Source organism: Pelobates fuscus, chromosome 12, assembly GCF_036172605.1.
Source record: "Pelobates fuscus isolate aPelFus1 chromosome 12, aPelFus1.pri, whole genome shotgun sequence".
Classification (NCBI taxonomy): Eukaryota; Metazoa; Chordata; class Amphibia; order Anura; family Pelobatidae; genus Pelobates; species Pelobates fuscus.
In genome coordinates, this window is record NC_086328.1 from 134,674,331 (window position 1) to 134,697,087 (window position 22,757).

Consider the following 22,757-nt stretch of genomic DNA (forward strand, 5'->3'; position numbering starts at 1 on the left):
CTGGAAAAGCCTCTTTACAACTGATGTAACCTATCAGTGGATTAGCAGCAGGAAAATAAAGGTGAGGATCTATTATTTTATGATTAATTGATGCATTACCTCAATAATGCAGATAAAACGTAGGTAATACTAACCAGTCTGAAATGTCCTTTAACCCCTTAAGGACCAAACTTCTGGAATAAAAGGGAATCATGACATGTCACACATGTCATGTGTCCTTAAGGGGTTAAAGTAAATATATGCTTTTACGACTTTAAAGCCAGCAGTAGACATGAGCAAACTGGGTCATAGAACTCCTAATCTGCTTCCCAAAGCTAGCAAACAAGTTCACCACCCATGAAATTAGGTTGTTTCTAAGTCAATCCAGACTTGAGTTTGCTCATTTTCATTAATAACGATTTACTGGGTTGTTACACACTGTTCACTGCTTGAATGGGTATTCACTATGCTCGATACTTGTATAAGTAGACAGCTGAATATTTAAACTGATAATGTAACAGAGAAAAGATGGAAAACGTAGATCAGATATCTATTGATGAATGAATTAAAGAAAATTATCATTATTAAGTAAATATGATAATAAAAGAGCTGCGATATAAAGATTACAAAAATTTAGTTTCTGGTTGGGGGCTTACATTGGAATAATGTGACCACTACGTTAATGCCTTAATATTTACTTGGCACCGACATATGCCACAGCCCATTTAGAAAGGCGATATGAAGAAGGTCAAATAGCGTTATGAATACTGTCCAATGGCAATGTGAAGATGCCTTACAATATATGAAGATTTGAGGTAGGTAAATATATATCTTTAGGTAGCTTGCCCATGGACACTTACTGGGATTCTAAACAGATTTTATATGTTATTACCACTGCTGGGATTATAAACAGATTTTATATGTTGTTACCACTGCTGGGATTCTAAACAGTTTTTATATGTTGTTACCACTGCTCTAACCAGCTGATATGTTAGAGTATTCATTAAAAATATAAAGCAAAGGGGCGGAGCCTGACTAGCAAGCGAGCAAGACGTGCTAAGCTTGTGCTCCCGCCGAACGGACGACCAAGCGCTGAAAATCGGGACGCACAAACCGGGAAAACCCACAAAAAGGGGCTCAACAGATGGAGGAACCCGGCAGGCACCCGCAGATACCGGTCTCACCACCCGGAGTGCCCGGGATCCGAAACGGCGGATCGAGGCTGGCGAGAGAAGGGGGTTTGGGAAGGCGGCCGCTTCCCGCTCACCACTCCGAGCCACAAGCACGTAAGAAACATCCCCCCCCCCCTGGACCGGTGGGGGACATCCCGGTCCCCGCCACACAGACCCAGCCCGGTCACTGACCTGCTGTCACAACCGACGGTTCAAACAGACGGACCGGAGGGGAAGGCCTTGAAAATGGCGGCCAAAAGCGACGACCACACTCGTGGCATGCAGCAGCAGCATGCATCACACCATCCTAATCCTGAAGCTAGAGACTCACTAGGGGGACCGACCCGCATGTACCGGCCACACAAACGGAGGGCTTTAGTTTCCACATGAAGGCCCGCGCAAGGTACACGCAAGGCCCGACGCACCCGCTCGCCGGGAAAGACCCTGGACCCGAGAGGACCCCAGGCTCGTGGAATAAAGGTACCAGCCCTCACAATGACCCAGAGCCGAAGAAGCACCAGGCCTACGAAAGGCTGCATAGCCGACCAGCTAAGCCTCTCCAACTGCCCCTACACCCAGCTGCGCATGGGGATCGGATGACCGACCTAAAGGAGGGATGCAGATAAATTGGTCTTACACACAGTGGGACTGTAAAGCTTACAACATACCTGGACTCTCTCAAAACACACTCATACTTTGCGTAACATTTCTCTTTTTGTTTATAAGCGTTGCCAGGGATTTCATAACCTGTGGTATTTTGTGCTATTCAACAGTATAAAATGTGCACTGTTCTTATGTCACACCTTAGACACACATATAGTATACAATACAATGCACTACATAGCCTTGTTCATTTATGCTCACCCTACTACGTACATCTACACCAAGCGATCATAACTTTTAAACATGTGCACAGTTGTACCCACCGCCTAAATACCGCAAATCCTAGCCTGATTCCGCATGCTCCAGCTGTTGAGGCAAGACATGCTATATATGTTTTTCTCCACGACACAGCATTTCTGATGTTTGAATTTTACAACTAGAATACACTTGTTTCCTTTAACCCACATATTTCTTAACGTGTACCACGCATGGCGCAGCGTATGTTCCTATCTGAATAACACTTAGCAAAGTCTTAGCCATGAAGGAGGATTTGCAGTTAGATATCTATACCTAGCATGTTTACCGTTGTATTAATACAAAAACGCAATGCTCTTTAAGTGAATTAATCTATAATATAAAAATTGTGCAAGGACTGACCTAAACCCTAATGTTATATCTGTTTATCGAAAAGCATGAGGACTGCCGTTGGGGTACCACATGCCCGCTTGTTATTTCTTAATGCACGGAAAAAATAAAGAATAAAAAAAAAAATAAATAAAGCAAAAAAGTAAGATAGATTAAATAGAACACAACATCCATTTAAAGTTTGCTAACTTGTAGCTCTTGCGCATGCAGTGCTGCAGCTAGTCGACTTCTCCAATCAAAAGCTGTTATTCTGTTCTATGCATGATTCTCTTATCCTATCAACTCCTTTCTAGCATACTAATAGTGTGTCAGTGTGAATTGTTAGGAATTCAAAGTGAATGTCACGTTTTAGACTAAAATAGCCGGCAACATAACTCACTTGGAGACTTTTTTAATGTGTCGGTTTTGCCTAAAATTTAAATTCCCTTTAAATTATTGAAAATTCATGCTTTAGTGAAATACCCCATAAACGAATTGAATTGCTCATTTTCAGTGATACAGTGGTGGCTAAATGTTTAATATCAGCCAGGTTCAGAGTTTTGTGAACTGGTATTGTGTGAATTTATCAATCAAGCTGTGAGTTCACTCTGTCCCAGAAAAGAAACTTGGCAAACATACATTGAGGAAGCTGCTCATTCATATTGCCAAACATATTACCCAAAATACCATAAACATTGCCATCATACAAAGTTGGCTTGTTTTACCCGATTAAATAATCCATGCTATGATTTGTAATAAAATACTATACACGCCATCCACGATAAGACAGTTATTCATAGTCCATAATACTCTGCTGGCTGAAGGTGTTGTGTTCTTTTTAAATTTGACTCTTGAGATAAGTTGGACCTAAATATTAATATGGCTAGTCACTATGCTATGCTTAGGGTTTACTATAAATTACATATTAATGTTTTGGCCTTATTGGATTTTAATTGCGTACATATTGGTTTCACATTCTCTGTGGGATGATGTATCTACTTTTTTTGCTGAGCTGGTTTCCTGTTCTAATTGTGCATATCAGTTAGTTGATTAGTTGTTCTCATATCTTGTAACAATGATAGAGTTTTGCTGGAATGGGAAACCTAACAAAAGATCAGAACTGACTCTTATATTGTAATGGTAATCTCTTCTCTCAACGCTGCCTTCTTAGGGTCTCCCTGCATGAACATGTTCAACAGTAATGCCCTGACACCCTCCCAGTAAGTACGTAAGCTACTTGAGAATGCCTTCATAATGTAGTTATTATTCATATATTAATCGCTGCAAAAATAAGAATTGCTCAAAATTGGAAAAAAACAATCCCACCAAATATCTTGGAAGTGCAGGAAAGAGTAGACACGATGTATCAATATGAGAGAATAGTAAATCAAATAGAAGGAAGGGAAAGTGGCCATGAAAAAGCATGGCAAGATTGGTTAGCATATTATTATTATTATTATTATTATTATTATGATATTTATAGAGCGCCGTCAAATCCCGCAGCGCTTTACAATGGGTGGACGAACAGACATGTAGTTGTAACCAGACAAGTTGGACACACAGGAACAGAGGGGTTGAGGGCCCTGCTCTATGAGCTTACATGCTAGAGGGAGTGGGGTAAAATGACACAAATATAGGTGTAAGGTAACATATATAGGTGTAAGGTATAAATAGAGGTTATAGCAAAAGGAGGAATAGACTAAAACAGATATGAGGTTAAAGTGTGTACATTATTGCATATTAATGAATAATTGATAGGGTATGACTGCAAAACTGAAAGATTTAAGCAAAAAATTGTTAAAACTGTTAAAACAGGATGAATATGCTGGGCATTCCGCTTGTGAGTAAGAACTAGTTGTCAATGTCAATTATTTTACTTTGCACACTTGTATGAGTTGAATATAAGGATTACAAATGCAATTAAGGCAATAGCAAAGAAAAGCAAAATGTAATTTATTTTATTTATTTATGTATTTTTATTTTATTTTATGTTATTGTGTTTTATTATTGTTTATAATTTATGTAGTTTTTTCTGTGCATGTAAGAAATGAAAATAATAATAAAAAAAAATTAACATTGAAAAAAAAAAAAAAGAGAATGCCTTCATACCAGAGCGGGTCATAGCTCTTCTAAATGTGAGTTTTTTACCACTTTTTTATTGTATTTTATCTGGGATTCAGACTTATTGCACTAGTGGTTGCACTCATCTCTCCTTTTGTCTCCATGCATATACGAGTATCTTGAGACATTCCAACGCACCTATTCCTGTAGAAGAATCTATACATCTACACTCCATCAAGTACTTCTGACCTTCAACTGATGTCCTAGTGAGACTTTGATTTGGGATTATTTATCTATATTGGCGCAGCCCTACCCCATTTTTTTTGTATTTGAGGGGTTCCCTTCGTTGGGGTTGCTGCCTGCTCACATATTGTTTGTTAATTAGTGCTAACCTATTGTTGTATTGTGTGTAGCCACCCTATATCAGCTTGACAGAGACACTGACACACACCAACCCTCCGACGCCGATATCCAGTCCTTCTTTGACCAAGCACCCCTTTCAACTGTATCCATAGCGCAAAGTGAGTCACTAGAGGCCCCCTTTACTGAGGAGGAAGTGTGTTTGGCACTTGCAACCATACCAAAACACAAATCACCTGGCCCAGACGGCGATCAAATTAATATTATCACACATTTGAAGCTATCCTAACGCCCCATCTCACCAAACTCTTAAACCATATCAAACTGGCAGGGGATGTCCCTAAAGAGATGCTGGAAGCCTTAATAGTTGCGGTTCCCAAACCCAACAAACCGCCGACCATATGCTCCAGCTTAAGACCGATCTCCCTACTCAACGCCGACATTAAACTTTATGCCAAACTGCTTGCTAACAGAGTCAAACCACTCTTCCCTGCATTAATATCGGAGGAACAAATGGGATTTGTCACAGGAAGACAGGTGGGTGACAACACCAGGCACCTCATAGAGTTGGCACATTCGTCACATCAAAGTGGGATCATATTAGCGCTGGAGACTGAAAAAGAGTTTGATCACTTGCATTGGTGGTACATGTAATTGACACTCACCAAAATGGGGTTCCCTCCAACATTCCTAGCTAGTATACTAGCCCTACACCGATACCCATCAGCAAAAGTGTTCAGTGCAGGATTCCGTTCATCGTCCTTCCACATCCATAACGGCATGCTGCCAGGGTTGCCCCTTTCCATCCTGCTTATTTTCATTCTATGCCTGGAGCCTCTAATAATAACACATTAAGCACAACTCACAGATTCAAGGCCTAATTACCCTTAACGGCGAGCAGAAACTAGCACTATTTGCTGATTACATACTCCTGTCCTTGACAAACCCGACACAATCTATCCCGAACCTGCTTACCCTGCTGGCCAGATACGGTGACGTGCCATACTATAAAGAATAACACTGCAAAGACTCAGGCATTACCTATCCAATTGCAGCACACAATCACAACACAGCTAGAAAAGAAATACACATTTAACTGGAGCAAAAGTCTCACACTTGGGAATTAAGTTGACAAAGTCGATATACCTTTTACCACAGGAAAATCACCTACCCCTGCTTCATAAAATCAAAACTCAAATGACTGAATGGGAAGATATAGAGGTGTTGTGGCTGGGAGGCATCAACGCTATAAAAATGATGATATTGCCGCATGTACTATACCTGTTCCGGACCATTCCTATAGCATTATCCTCCCAATTGCTTTAAATGGTTCCATACAACATTAATGCATTAATGTCTGGAAGAGGAGACCACCCCGATTATCCACTAAAAAACTGGGCCTCCACCATAACAAAGGAGGTCTAGGGCTGCCAGATATTCGATATTACTACTGAGCATCAATGTTGGCGCAGGGCCTTAGGTTACTGCGGTCCTCTGCTAAGGAACCAGCGCCTATAGGGTTAGCCTTTGAGAATGTCTGCCTAACATTAATGTTAATTTGGCACATGCCTTGTGGGCCAGCGCACCTAACCCCATAGGAAACCATTTTAACGAGCACAAAAGCTCTTATGAACTCCTGGAGTACTTGGGCTCCGGTGTTGTTCGACCCTACATTGCTGCTCATGATGGCTCCCTTCACAGCACTGCAGGCCCGCTCCTCTAACTTCGCACTACACTCATGGCTGGAAAGGGACATTTGTAGAATAGGAGACCTCTGCAGCCAAAATGCCATAAAGCCATTCCCAACCCTACTGGATGAGTTTTCCCTGCCCCCTAGGGACCTCTTCCTTTAGGATCAAAAACATTCTAATGACTTACAGCTCCATTATAGGAAGCGCAATGTGATCTGTGTCACTATCCTCATGACACATACTGACCTCTCACTCCATAAATCCCTGTTTTACAATGCATTGTGGGAAGATGCCACGCTACACAAGCTTCCATATATGGTACAATGGGATAAAGACATTGGGCGTGAGCTTACGCTACAGAAATGGCAGGGGGCTTTCACCCGCACCAAGAAAGCATGCAAGAGCCTTTCCCTATGGGAAGCCTGCTGTAACACACAATGTGCTGGTACCTGGTTCCCCATAAGTTATCTAAGATCTATACCGCTGTTTCCCCAGTGTGCTGGAGATGCAGGACAGCATCGGGTACAATGATGCATGTATTCTGGGACTGCCCAAGTCTTAAGACATTTTGGTTACACATACAGAAGCTCATTAGCACAGTAACCACCCTTTTACTCCTGCTGACGCCCAAGGGTTATCTACTCCATATCTTGCCCACAATGGGCCACAACCAACACTTCACAGTAATTATTAATTTGTTGACTGTGGTCAAGATAGCCATAGCCTCCCACTGGAAGATCGATGTGATCCCTTCCCTGGAGGAGTTTTGAAGAGAGTAGACTATGTATGCTCATATAAGCAAATGTCCTTTAGGGTGCGGGGGGGGCGACAAAAACCACTCACAACAATGGGGCAGCTGGCTAAAATTCCACAACATTGTTGGGGCCAGCAGTGGTGCGGACTAACTAACTGGTCTGGACACGTAGTAATAGGTAGAACAGAGGTGCACCAGGCAGCAGAGGACAAATCACAAAGTTCAACCCATGTTTCCACAGTTGTATGTTATGCGTTTCCCCACCTCTTTTTTATTCTGTACCCTGTATGCATGGCACATATGTTACATAAGTAAGGCACAAAGCCTCCGGACACACATTGTCTTTCAACCCCATGCATGCGGAAGGTGATCTGTGATGTTCCAATGCATCACTCATCACTGTAATGCACTACTCAGATGAACGTCTCTGTATGCATATCTGAAACTAATTGGATTTCTCAGACGATGTAACCCGTGATAATATTTATTTTCTGCATTATGCTTTCTTTGTATAACTACAAAGTAATGTGTTCTTATATACTTGTGTGCTGCTCTGAAAATTCAATAAAAAACAAATATGATAAAAAAAAGTAAGAAGGTAAGGAAAGGAATGGACAAAGAGTAGATTGAGTGCATCATCAGATGTATTTGCACCAAGTTCAGGGTGTTGTCTGCACCCTGAGCTTGGCACAGTCTGGATGATTGGCAGGCAGCCTGACATGCATTCATGCCAGGTCAGCATTCCAATTCTTCAGGCAGACCCACTCCATTTCTGGGCATGTCTGATCCATTGGGCAGTGCAAGTTATGTGATGCATGTCAGTGTCCCACCCTTTAACCTCACCCACCGATGTCCTGCTTCACTGGATGCTACAGTTAAGGTGTATAGATTTGCTAGATTTGCTTGGGAGATGAAAGCACGAGATTAGAATAGGTTATGGATTTTTTATAGCTGGACCTTGTGAGTTTGCTTCCAGCACCACCTCCAACAGATACAAGACGTTTGAGAGCTATGACTGTTTTAGTGTTTTCTTTCAATAGGAATCTGTAATTAGGTCCATCGTAATTGTCAGTACCAGGCTCAGTGGGCTCTCAATTCGGCACTGCTGCCACTGCAGCTTTAATAATGCATTGTTTCCTTTTAATATGCCTACAGGATGAGAAACATGGGGCTTCTGCCTTTTTACATATACTTTTTAGGTGAATTTTTCTAAGTTTGGATTGCAGAAGAAGAGAAGAAAGCAAACTCTTCCAGTGGTAAAGGCTAAAATTGAATTGTAAACCAAATATGACATTTACGAGGACTGGGTTTACATTGATTTATCAAGATTGATTGCAAAAAATTTAAAACACACCAAAACATTTCTCTTTGATATTAAAGTCATGACTCTGAGATTGTATTAGATATGAGCATTCTCAAAGTCATTGGGCTAAGACATGCAGATGATGAATTTATGTTCTCTGAATCCGTTGCAATAATGAAAATTTTAGGCTTTGAAATTATAAAAGTAAGGTGAATGAGTCCTGAAAGTGCAGTAAATTACTTGGAAAATCCTACAGAGGAAGATGATAGACATGAAAACATACATTTGCTGTTCTGGCTTCTTCTTTCATTAAAATATAATGACATGCAAATTACTTCTTTTGTAGAACTGCAACACAAGCATTATTCAAAAAGTCAATAAGTATAGAAGCTGTAATCTCTGAACTGAAAACTTAGATCGGATGCTTTAATACATAGCAGTTAATAGTTGACACAAAAAAAACCCATTTATTAAAAGGTACCATCTGTGCACCTCAACTTCAAGAGTATATCTGATTTTTTTAACTTGATTCCAGGTATCATAACAGAGTGAAAATTTGATATTACTCACTTAGTCCATAACACTTTCTCAGCAATTTATATGTGAAGACATGATAGTGTCAAGATAAGACAGAAACAGATTTAATTTACAATAATATTTAGGGAATTTATGCCAAAGGCCATCTGTATCAGCCTGAAGAACTGGCAGTAAAGAAATATGTTCACCGTGAATTGCATTTGGGACAATCAGGTGTGAGGAAGATACTTCTCCCAAAATGATCTTACAGCCATAATGCTAGCAAAGCATCAAGGGAAATGTGTCCACAACATCTGGAGGGCCGAAGGTTCCCCACCCCTGCTCTCAATGAACTACGTATATGTTTCTCATACCTATCCATTCACATCATTAATAGTGGAATTGCTATCTAGTAGCTATGCAATACAAATAGAATTCTTGAGATATCTCTGCTAGAATAATATATAACAGATGGCTAACACGGTTTGTTTCTTCAAGTTTGCAGTTATGCGTTAAGAAACATCAAATGTGATGGACCACCTCGCACCATGATGCTCCTAGTGCTCACAGAGGACTCCAAGCACTCCACCAGACACCATCAGCACCACAGCCCCTTAGCCACCGCAGCTTGGCTGGGGTCTCGCCGTCCTCCACCTACTCTGGACCGAAGACCAGGATCCAGCTTCCAGTGGGTGAACCTCTCTTACTCCAGAAAGTATAGCAGGAACAGCTCTTATAAGAGCTAGTGATTAGAACCCAGGGAAGTATAACCCAGGGAACCCAGCAGTATAATGAGTATAGCAATCCCCAGAGTTAATATAGCTGTCCCCTCCAAACATGAGACGAGGCTCTATGTTGAGGGTGAAGAGGAACTTATTTTAATGGTGCCACACTTGGCCTTATATGACAATCCTAATGCAAGGGGTACGCCCACATAGACCTGAAGGCACAACACTGCAGATACTGTACTAACTCAATTATCTCCAGGCAGAAAAACACATATTTCTAAACAACCCCAAAAGTATCCCAAAACACATAATATCCCCACAAATGTTACACCCCCTGATAGCCGTAATCTGGGTGACCAACATATCTAAAAATCACCCAGATCAGTTCAGGGGTTCAGGATTTCTATGGAAGTCATTAATTTGACTCACCGCAGGAATGGTCCCATCCCCTAAACAGTTCCAGAGAATCAGGGCTTGCGGTCAGTCTAGTTCGGTAGTTTTAAAATTAACAAACTACTGAACAGAGTCAATAGAGCTTGCTCCCTTCATCCAGATGAATGATCCCACCGAACAGTGCCCTTCTAACTTGTATAGAACCGAACACAGGCGATGGTGGAAGTCCAGTGGTGTTCGGGAGTTTCTATGTACGATTTTAGTGTTCCATGAGATTCATGTCCAAACACCACTGCCTGCGTTCATGCAAACAAGATGGCCACCCACACGAACAATTAGAACACTGTGGTGAGAAACGTTCCAAGTTGTTAATAGGTGTTAACAAGCTCCAGAGTGCTTAAGAATGCATTGTTTCGTGTGGTTGTTCGGGAATTCGAAGTGCCACTTCAAACCATTTCGGGAGTTTGAAGTTTAGCCATACATAGTAAAATAGTCCTGCTTTTATTTATATACTATTTGCCCATCCTTTCAGGCTTGTATTTATGAGCAGGGCTGGTGTGTGTGAATGTAATGATGTTATGTGTATGTGTGTGTAGGGGCGTATTTGATGTACATTTGCCATTGGAATGTTTGGATGTACTTTTATGTAATGTTTGCATATGAATGCAGGAGTGTGTTGGTATGTAGTGTGAGCCATTAAATGCAGGTGTACATTTGTGTGTAGTATTGATGTTTGAATAAAGGAGTGTTTGTGTATAGTGTTGGCATTTGACTTCAGGGGTGTGTTTGTATGCAATGTTTGCATTTGATTGCAAGACTGTGTTGTCATGTAGTGTTGGTGTTTAATTGCTGGGATGTATGCACAAATGCACATACATTTTTACACATGCAAAGATACACACTCTGACACACATAGAGATAGATACACTAATGCACACACACACTCGGGCATACATATATACACATTGACATACACACACTGACCCACAGATACACACACTGGCACATGCACACTCACACACAGAAACATACACACATAGATAAGCATGCATGTCATATTTGTTATATATTTTGCCACCCTCCTGTTAACATGCCTTTTATGAGCAAGAGGGTGGCTTCCCTGGGACCCTGCTGCTGGTTGAGTCTGATGGGTGTGTGAGCCTGACTGGAGCAACTTACTCCTTGCTTCTCACCCCTTCCCCCCCATGCTATCCTCTGCCTCTCCCTCCTCCGACTCCCGTTTATCTACCTCTGTAATGGGGAGGAAGTCACAGGTTCTAACTTCCTCCCAGGCTGCCGATATCAAAATGGCCTGATGGCGTTGATTAAGGGCCACTATGCATGTGGCCCTTTTTTTATTGTTGTATAAAGTAATAAATTATCTAAATAACTACTGCTGTATGTTTGTCAATGTATTGAAACTCCGTGTCCCTGGCATATAATTAGGCAAATTAAAAATCCAAATCTAACCATGTACTGTCATTAAAAAAAAAAAATTCAAGGACATCTACCAAAATAAATTATCTACTTTAAAGTAGAATAATACTCTTTCTACTGATAGGACATGTTTAATGCCATCTATTCCCGTAGAATTGTGTGCAACAAAACAAGCTATCAAAATGTACATGTCATGGCATGAAAGGACTTTGAATTAGCCTGGTACTGATATTTTCAAATACGGTAAGTGAACCAATTAATTTTATGGCATTTTATTTATAAATAGGCTGCAGATGAAAAAACATTTTTTTTTTTTATCTCAAATGATACCTACAGCAATGTTATCAGAAAATACTGTGAAAGTTCCCAGGTCCAGTATATGTGGTGTATTCCCCTAATTGATGTTTCTGTGCAAGCGATACTTCTTAAAAATAACGACTTGATTTGATCATCTGGCACAGGATGACTCAACGTGATTGTATTGGTTCTCGATTCTTATCACTTAAATACTGCAAATGTGTGCACAAAATATACATTAAGGTGTGTTTAGATATTGCATATTTCCTAAATATATATATATATATTTAAACTTTTTTTAAATATGAATACGTTTAACAACTTGATCAATATTTGGTCTCTTCACTAATTAATGAGGTTTGGTGATTTAAGAACTGACTTTAGAATTTGAAGCATGTAACCTAAAGTGATCATCCAAAGATTAATTTGGTTACTAGAAAGATAACTATGATATGCATACATTAGGAAGAATTCCCTTTATATCCACCAAACTCAGTCATCTGTTAGACTGCTATAGGATGAAGAATGATTCATCACTCCAGAGAAGATGATTTATCTGCCCTAACTAAGTCCAACTGAGACATCATTCCAGATAATGCCTCATATTATTAGAGTTATTTAGCCATGGAAACCCATTTCATAAAGTTACTAGTCCTGATAAAGATGTTACAGTACGGAGCACTATCTTGAGTGATGAATTTGAAGACTGATTAACACACTCAGTGGTACAATGATGTAAGCTTGTGTGACGATGTATGGGGATTGCGTGATTAGGCTTTGAATATAGTAACAATAAACAATTATTAGTTGTAGTGGTAGTAATATTATTATAAATTAATGTATTATTCATGCAATAAAGCATTAGTATAAGCATTCCTATTTAATTATGTCTGTTTTACTGTAAGCATAATCCCCAAAGCTGAAAAAAATATCTCCAGTTCTACCCCAATGATATGATATATTGATATGATATTGTTAGTTGTTACCAATTTCACTGCTCCCCAATGCTCCCCAATGTTCCCCAAACCTAAAATAATCTCCCATTCTAACCTATTAATATTCTTTTGCATATAAATGTAGCAGGAACAATCTCCAAATCAATTTTGTTTTCAGTTTGGCTCTTTTGGCTTTAAATGGACACTATAGGCACCATAACAACTTTAGCTTAAAGAAGCTGTTTTGGTGTACAGACCATGCCACTACAATCTCACTATATGTTCTCTGACATTCAGGAATTAAATGACTTTGTTAATAAAGCTCCAGCCCCACCTCCCTGCATGTGGCTTACACAGCCTTCCTAAACACTTCCTGGAAAGAGAGATCTAATGTTTAAATCTCCTTTGTTGCAATTTCTGTTTAATTTACAATTATGTCCTGCTCTGTTAATAGCAGTCTAGACGCTGCAGAGCCTCCTATGTGTGATTAACATTCAAGTTACAAAGCAGAAGATATAAATTTATAAAAACAAGTTAACATCTGATTGAAAATGAAACCATTTTTTTCATGCAGGCTGTGTGAGTCAAATGGCAGCAAATTGAGCAGTATGACTGCTGGAACATGATCTATACACCAATATTTAAGTTAAAGTTGTTTTAATGCCTATATTATCCCTCAAACTTAATTTTTTTTTTAATTCACTCTGAATTCACAGCAATTCTTAGATCAGTGAAACACCCTATAATTAGTGAACATATAAGGTCAGAAGGTGATTGTAAGTCAGAGTTTAGTATGTCCATTGTACTGTACTGGTGGGATAAAAATTACACTACACTTGTAAAAAAAATAAAAGAGTGAGAGAGAGAAAGAGAGAGACAGAAAAAGAGAGAGACAGAAAAAAAGAGAGAGAGAGAGAAAGAAAGTGAGAGAGAAAAAAGAGTAAGAGAAAGAGAGAGAGAAAGAGAAAGAGAGAACGTGAGAGTGAAGAAAGAGAGAAAGAGAGAGAGAGAAAGAAAGAGAGAGAAATAAAAGAAAAACAGACAAATATAGAACTGATGAATTTATATGGTGGCATGTTAAACCATAATAAAAATGCTTATATACAAGAATGCCATTGATAATACAATAAATACAATAATTTCCATTTTTTAGATTAGACTCGGAATATATCCACAGCCATTTCTGTTTAAATAACGCATGCTAAATGTTGTGATGTTTTTGATGAAGATGAATACTGTTACTACAGGAAAAATATGAATCTTTCATTATATTCCAAGAAAGATTTCTTTATATCCAGAAATATGTTATTTACCTCATTCTGAAGATCTCTAATCATTTTACTTTTCCTCTCCATTTCTGTCTTGAGACACTATACACTATAGGCACCATAACAACTTTAGCTTAAAGAAGCTGTTTTGGTGTACAGACCATGCCACTACAATCTCACTATATGTTCTCTGACATTCAGGAATTAAATGACTTTGTTAATAAAGCTCCAGCCCCACCTCCCTGCATGTGGCTTACACAGCCTTCCTAAACACTTCCTGGAAAGAGAGATCTAATGTTTAAATCTCCTTTGTTGCAATTTCTGTTTAATTTACAATTATGTCCTGCTCTGTTAATAGCAGTCTAGACGCTGCAGAGCCTCCTATGTGTGATTAACATTCAAGTTACAAAGCAGAAGATATAAATTTATAAAAACAAGTTAACATCTGATTGAAAATGAAACCATTTTTTTCATGCAGGCTGTGTGAGTCAAATGGCAGCAAATTGAGCAGTATGACTGCTGGAACATGATCTATACACCAATATTTAAGTTAAAGTTGTTTTAATGCCTATATTATCCCTCAAACTTAAATTTTTTTTTAATTCACTCTGAATTCACAGCAATTCTTAGATCAGTGAAACACCCTATAATTAGTGAACATATAAGGTCAGAAGGTGATTGTAAGTCAGAGTTTAGTATGTCCATTGAACTGTACTGGTGGGATAAAAATTACACTACACTTGTAAAAGAAATAAAAGAGTGAGAGAGAGAAAGAGAGAGACAGAAAAAGAGAGAGACAGAAAAAAAGAGAGAGAGAGAGAGAAAGAAAGTGAGAGAGAAAAAAGAGTAAGAGAAAGAGAGAGAGAAAGAGAAAGAGAGAACGTGAGAGTGAAGAAAGAGAGAAAGAGAGAGAGAGAAAGAAAGAGAGAGAAATAAAAGAAAAACAGACAAATATAGAACTGATGAATTTATATGGTGGAATGTTAAACCATAATAAAATGCTTATATACAAGAATGCCATTGATAATACAATAAATACAATAATTTCCATTTTTTAGATTAGACTCGGAATATATCCACAGCCATTTCTGTTTAAATAACGCATGCTAAATGTTGTGATGTTTTTGATGAAGATGAATACTGTTACTACAGGAAAAATATGAATCTTTCATTATATTCCAAGAAAGATTTCTTTATATCCAGAAATATGTTATTTACCTCATTCTGAAGATCTCTAATCATTTTACTTTTCCTCTCCATTTCTGTCTTGAGGAAATTAATCTGTAAAGAAGCAAAAGATTGATGGGTGAAGAATCGGGGAATAAAAGCACTGGTAAAAACAGAACAACATGCACGATGTGCGAGTTTAATACGAAGTTTAGGAAATAATTAAACAGGACATAGATTCTGACATATGGCCGTATAATAACATCCATTTGGATGGTGCAGGGATACATTTAGATTCTCTTTGAGATTCGGCCTTGATATACGTGTGACGGTAATGAGATAAGGAGCTTTTCAATATCCTGCAGATTCAGGCCTTTCTATTAATGCTAAACTAACCGTTACTCCCCAGTTCTCGGCTCTAGTCATATAGCGAGGCCATTACCCAAAGAAAGCTTTTATGTAACTTCAAAGCAAGACTACTTTCCTTTAACAGCCAACAAAGGTGCTCTGACTGAACACAAAGATCACAAACAGGAAATCGAAAAATGGAAGAGAAGTATAATTGGGAGGTCATGTGATACAAACACGTACAGTCGCTTGCTGCTTTTCTGCTTTTTCAGTTGCCTCATTAAGTTGCTTTGTGAATGCTTCCTGCAGAGATTCCATCTCTTTCCTGGTTTATTTAAAAAAATAAAAATGAAAAAGAATAAATTTAGTAAGGATATTTTCGCTTTGCAGTTGTGACTTGCGTGATAACATGGGTCTTTAAAGAATTAAACTCAGCAGCTTTGTGAACACAAACAAAAAAAACCCACAAAAGAATTTGTTTTGATGGAAGTATGGCGGAGTATTCTTTAATACCGTAATTATTAAGCTACGTGAGTATGCTATCAATACTGCTAGGAAACCTTAATGCTTTCAATGTTTTGTGTTTTCTACTATCAATCATTAAATATTATAGTGAGTACTGCTTTCGGTGTCCAAGGTCTGTTGGAGACTGTGGTGCGTTCATTACTGTTGGGGGCCAGATTTTCGTGAGAATAATTTCATATAATTCTTAATATCACATGATTGCGTTTTCCTCTACAAAAAGTTGCGACTCATCAGCTTGTTCACGTACAAACAGTTGAGAATGATGCTCCTAAAATATACTTTAACTCCTCAAAAATACCATCTGTGCCAGAATTTGCTTAACAAAATGAAAATATGTATGTTTCTTTAAAGACGTGTCACTTTCATAAATCAAACTATTTAGATTTTAGTATACCGAAAATAAAAAGACACCATTATAACAAGGTAACAGGCTGTTTGAAGACATCTGCCGAGATAAACCTTTCACATGACTATATCTGTACTGCTGAGCCAAAAGTATTCTGATATATAACGTATGTTCTAATAAGTGCACTAATAAGTGATCGAGGTTTAAATTAAATGTAACATTTATTTGAGACTTGGGATACATCACTAATATGAAACATAGATTACCAATTTAGAGTACTGTTTAGAGGTAGAGATAGTCTAATATATCTATGAGTTATGTCATTTTATACAACCACGCACTGTATTGTAGAGATGGATAATCTTACAGACTCAGCTACTTAGTTCTATGACATTTTATTTTTTATTTTTGGAAATTGCTTATCCTCCCACTCTCAATTTTTCTTTTTCCTTCTCTCTCTATCTTTTTCTCATCTTCAAACTGTGGTCACTTTTATCACTTTCCGCCCCCTCTCTGCCTGACCCCCCATATAAAAACATCTGCTATATCTTGTTTTGCACCGTGATATCTTACAAATTGTATATAGCTTTCATAACTATCATAAACACAACTAATAATGAACCCTGAGGGCATCAAGACAATTATTGACAACATTTGAGTTAATTTAAAGAACTACAGAGTAGGCCACTTTTATTATGTTATGGTATTTTTTCCATAAACTGATGTAAGTGAGTGGGACTAATGACATTTAGAAAGATTCTATACAAGAACATAATGATGCCTCTGCATATAATTTAGATTGTATTTTTCTGTCTAATGCTGATTTTGTGAAGCCATTTATTCATGAAGAGAACATAATTTAAAGTTACAGGAACATGTTTTTCACATTCTATTTAATTACACTGATTTTGCAACATAGTTATTTTATTTTATATGCACTGAAGAATTATTTGTGTGCATTTATAGCACACGTTTCCATTTTAACATGTTTGTGATTGTTAATAATTTTTTAGACTGCCCTGATTAATGTAAACTTATTTTAAATAAACGCTTGACTTAAATGAAAACAGAGCAGTGTTGATTGCCCTATACAGTCTGAAAACAGAAGAAAAATAATAAAAATCATAGTTATAAAAAAGAAAATTGAAGCATTTTTCCACTAAAACCTACTGTTCCTGTCTTGAAACAAACTTTTAGGTTATTGAAATTTTGAATCTACTATGCTCTAGATTTAACAGGGGTAGGCAACCCTCAGCACTCCCGATGGACTCCATCTCCCATAATGTTTTAAAAGCCATTATGAGGTGTGAGACTCCTCCCCAGAATTTGACTCCACCCTTAGCTTTGTAGCCACCGTTTTCTGATATGTGGCATCTTTTCGCATGACCTCATATACTAAATCCTTATTGGTAGTCCCCATACAATACACAGATATCCCTACTGGTACTGGAAGTTTTGGGGGCTATTACATTGAGTGTCAGGATATGGTCAAGGTCGGGTCTCAAACTCCCCTGCTCTGTAGGGTAAATTTTAAGTTACCGACTTGGTTGTGCCCACCGAGCTAGAAGCTGGCTTGTGGTAAGCATTGAAAGAAAAAGGGAATTTGGTTGGGGAGGCGAGAACCCTTTGGGTAAGTTTTTGAATAGGCACGTGGTCTTGTTCATTGGCAAGGACGTTTATGTAAGCTAAAGTCTGTAGGGCACTAGGTGTTAATAATTATATGTTGAATTATGGATTATTTATGTATTTATCTCTGGTTATATAATTAAATGATACATTTTAATAAATGTTGGATGAGTCCTACAGTCTTACGTTATAATAAATGATGTGGCCTCTTTTCATCCAAATTTAGTGTCTGTAATTTTTGGGGGGTATTTGGACGAAGGCCCTGTTATTATTATTCGCATCCCATTCCCCGCTATGTCCATACATGTCTGACTGCTAAAAAGCAGTCCTACAATTGTGAAACTTTCAGGCTCTAATACAGTGTGAGAGGGGAAGGTCATTTACATTCCCTTTGCACATTGAGCATGTTGATGGCATTCTAAAGGCACACTGTAGTCAACAGAACAACTACGGCTTATTGAATTTGTTCTGGTGAGTAGAATCATTACCTTCAGGCTTTTTGCTGTAAACACTGTCTTTTCAGAGATAACTTCACTAACCATTCCTCAGATGGCTGTTAGAGATCCTTCCTGGGTCATGGCTTCCTATAATGCATCAAAACATTCAGTGTCTCCTTCCTCTGCATGCAGACACTGAACTTTCCTCATAGAGATTCATTGATTCAATTAATCTCTATGAGGAGATGCTGATTGGCCAGGGCTGTGTTTGAATCATGCTGGCTTTGCCCCGATCTGCCTCCTTATCAGTCTCAGCCAATCCTATGGGGAAGTATTGTGATTGGATCAGGCCACCACTCTTGTTGTCAGCAGGTAGTGGGCAGGTCTAAAGGTAACAGGGAGAAATTAAGCAGCTGCAGACTTGAAAACAGGTCAGATTTACTATATTTAGGGAGGCATGAGGGGACCAGGGGGGCTAGATGGTGCTTTTAACACTATAGGGCCAGGAATACATGTTTGTGTTCCTGGCTCTATAGTGTTCCTTTAAAATAAAATGACAAAGAAATAAAAAAATACAAAAATCTAACCTGTGAACACATGGGGTTATTAGGAACAGGGTTAAAACATGCTGCTTTGTTCAATTTATTTAGATGTTAATGTGGTAAATAATTGTTCTGTTCTATAAAAATTTTGAAAAAAAAATATATTTCTCAACTACTCTGTCCCAGGTAAAAATAGGGCTTAATTTTGTATGTTTGTGTTTTTATGGGACACACAGGGGAGAGAACCTATTTAAATAAGGACAGAGACACGTTTTAGTGTTTCTTTAATATTTCTCATTTAGAACATGTTGACCATCAATGCGGTCCAATTCTCTTAGTGCTGATATTGAACTGTTCTATGGATGACCCCACTTACAATTAATGGGTTAAACTGATATCGAGGAATCATTTTAGTTAAACTCTGTGTATTCTACATAAATGTATAGGAAACAATATATACTTCCTTGCTGTTATTCTTACCTTTGTTTTTCTTCTAATTCCAAAAGAGTTTGCATATCACTTTTAGTTGATGCTTCATTGTTTTTCAAAGACTGGAAACAAATAAAACATTATGTTATAAAACATAATTAGAGCAATGTCATATATTTGTCTGATTGCAATGGGAGATGTGATGCACATAAACTAGCATTCTAGATATGTCAGGTAAAAAAATCAATTGGTCCAATCGGCATACAGTATTGTTTATATAAATACAAGTCCCATCATGCAGAGCCACATTTAAGCGTTCACTGGTAGGCAAATTATGTTATTATTTATGGCAAACGATACGATAAATCAATAAGAAACTAATATAATTAGGGGGGTTTAACCAATCTCTCTAGAAACTAAGTCACAGAGCTTGCCCGAGGGTCAGCATCCACACAGAACAGACCAGAAAGTTTAGCAAGTCATTTTAAAGAATGAAAAACTATAATCTGTTGTGCCAGTTCACTAATAGAAGTGTCTAGGGATTTTTCACAGAAGAATCTTGGTATTAAATTAATGTTAAGTACAGACCAAGAGGGGCACAAAATTAAACACATCAAGCAATTTACATTTAAAATGTCCACCTTTATTAAATACTATTTATAATATATATATATATATATATATATATATTTCTACAAGATAATAATGCAGCTCAAATAAGTAAGTTTCATTATTATCTGATTAAACAATACTGTAAATAAGGCAAATCACCAATATAAAACAAAGGATATGTAAATATATAATATAGTTAGCCAATAGAATATACACACCAGGGAATGATGTGGGATACAACGACTAAAGTGCCTAAAATACTAAAAGATGTCCCCAAACATTTTTGGTAACAGATGCCTTCATCAACCTCATGGGACGTACCAATGGGTAAGAGAGGGAATGATGATATTTGGCTGCTCCTACATCCTTGCAAAATCACCCAATAATCATATATTCTAAATCAGAATTTTTTAGACATTCCACAAATAGTGATGTCCCGAACAGTTCGCCGGGAACCGTTCGCTGGCGAAGATAGCGTGTTCGCGGTCGCGAACACGTGCGATGTTCGGTCTGCCCCCTATTCGTCATGGAGGTGGGAGGGTCTGGGAGGAAGGGTCTGCTGCTGATTGGCTGGAATGTGTCTGCTGACTGTGAGGTACAGGGTCAAAGTTTACTCAATGATGACGAATAGGGGGCGGACCGAACATCGCGCGTGTTCGCGACCACGAACACACTATGTTCGCCGGCAAACATCACTATCCACAAACCTTTTATCTGAACGTTCCTACCATTCTAGAAAGGGGAAGAATAGTTCCATCCATCACCCCTTGTGATGGAGAGAAATAAAATTTAAAGAGATTTATTATTTGAAACTTTACAGTTAGTGTTTATAGGACTAGAGTTGTTAAAACAATACTAAAAAACATTCAAACAAACATTGTGTTACATTTTCATTTTGATTTTATTTGTGCCAGAAAGCCATCTTAAATAATGCAGAGAATATCTCCCAATCACATCAAGGCGGAAGCTAAAGTTGTTTATGAAAATGGAAAGCTCCTGGCAAAAATTATACTTTAAGGGACAATATTATGACTTTTTTTTATTATTCTGTTTACCTTAAAGCTATGTACAGGCATAATCGCTGCAACATAGTTCTTTAGATACATGCAGAGTTCACATTTCATAAAATAAAATTCTTTACTTCAAATGTCTTGTGTTTACACCTTCCACACTGTTCGAAATTTCAGAAAAGCAACTGAAATCTTATCTGAATAGGTTGCTGTAAAACAAAAGGAAATCCAAGATCTGTGCTTGTGATTTCCTTTCAGACTCACTGATCCCCGTGTTAAAGCTTACCAGAATAAAACAATTAAGGACAGTTATTATTTTAAAGCAGCAAGCAAATATTTTTAAATATATAAATCAACATAAAACAATAAAAACTTAAAAAAAATGGAAAAAAATATATTTATAGACTTACTATAAACTTATTCAGATTGAATTGTTGGGCACGCCTCTCAGCTAGTGGAGACAATAGGCCCCAGCCGTTTTTTTAAATAAAGACCCACAACACCAACTGCGGGTGAGGACAGGAGGTACACTACAGGCCAAATGTTTTAATTTATTACCTGGCCCCACACTAACACATTCCCCAACCTTTTATTCTAATGGAGTACCCACCTGCATGCTATGAGTTGGACCTGGGGATGTGCAGTGAACTGTCCTTCCCCGCTCTTTAATCTAAAGCCCCTACCCCCTGGTGGCATGCAGGGAGAACCTATACCCAACCCACCCCGTATGTTATTTGTAAATGTTATTAGTAATTGGAAAGCAATAGCTGCCTAGATGCTGCTCAATGTCTACCGGACATGCCCCCACTCATGGTATAAAACCACCTTTTAAGTAGTGGTGGAGTCATATTGACCTCGTAGGCTTTTTCTTCTATGTTTCTATTTGCCCATTCTATGTTTCTAGTGCTGCAGCGGGAAGATAGTCAAAAAATGAATTTTTCTGTCAATATTTGAAAGGCCATTTATCTAGGATTATGTTCCTAATAAATAGTATTGTATCGCAAAATCTGATATTTTTAACGCTTTGTATAATATCTATTTTTGATTAAATATCAAAAATCAATATTATTCAAAGGGATATTTAATGGCTCCTGATAAGCCTTTAAAGTTGGCAATTAAATCAATTCAAAAGGCTTATCGGGAACCGATAAACTGCCAATCAATGTTGTCGGAAAGAATGTGATTGAGGCCATTGTTCCCCTTTCTCTATGCTCTCTCAGTGATGATGGACTTGTTTGCTTTGCGAAAGATACAGCACTGCCCAGGATTTTTTTCTTGTTATTTTGGAAACAGTTTCAACTGTTTTAGTTCATATCTTCCAAACGTTCTCAAAAGTGCGCACTTGTGGGACTATGTTCCAGCCTGTAAATTAGGTAACCAAACCTTGGGGCAAACTAACGCAACCTGATGCAATTTAGCACATACACGTGGTGGAATTATTTAAGTTTAATTATAATCCATTGTTTTCAGATACTATAACTACAATTAACTACCCAAATCAACTACATCTTGAAGTACCCCTTTGACTTTGAATGGAAAATGTCAGGGGTTAACTGCAAATTGCTTTCATTTAGTTTAATCATGACAAGGGTAA

At 38.1% G+C, this 22,757-nt stretch overlaps 1 protein-coding gene across 1 annotated transcript in view; it reads right to left on the reverse strand.

The window, feature by feature from the left end:
* Positions 1–22,757, reverse strand: part of LUZP2 (leucine zipper protein 2) — a 480,236-nt gene that overhangs the window by 227,912 nt on the left and 229,567 nt on the right. Inside the window, exons 3-5 of the mRNA XM_063438820.1 lie at positions 19,593–19,663; positions 15,880–15,961; positions 15,340–15,402 (exon numbers count right to left, since the gene is read on the reverse strand). Of these exons, the coding sequence (XP_063294890.1) occupies positions 15,340–15,402; positions 15,880–15,961; positions 19,593–19,663 (216 nt within the window). The remainder of the gene's footprint in view (positions 1–15,339; positions 15,403–15,879; positions 15,962–19,592; positions 19,664–22,757) is intronic.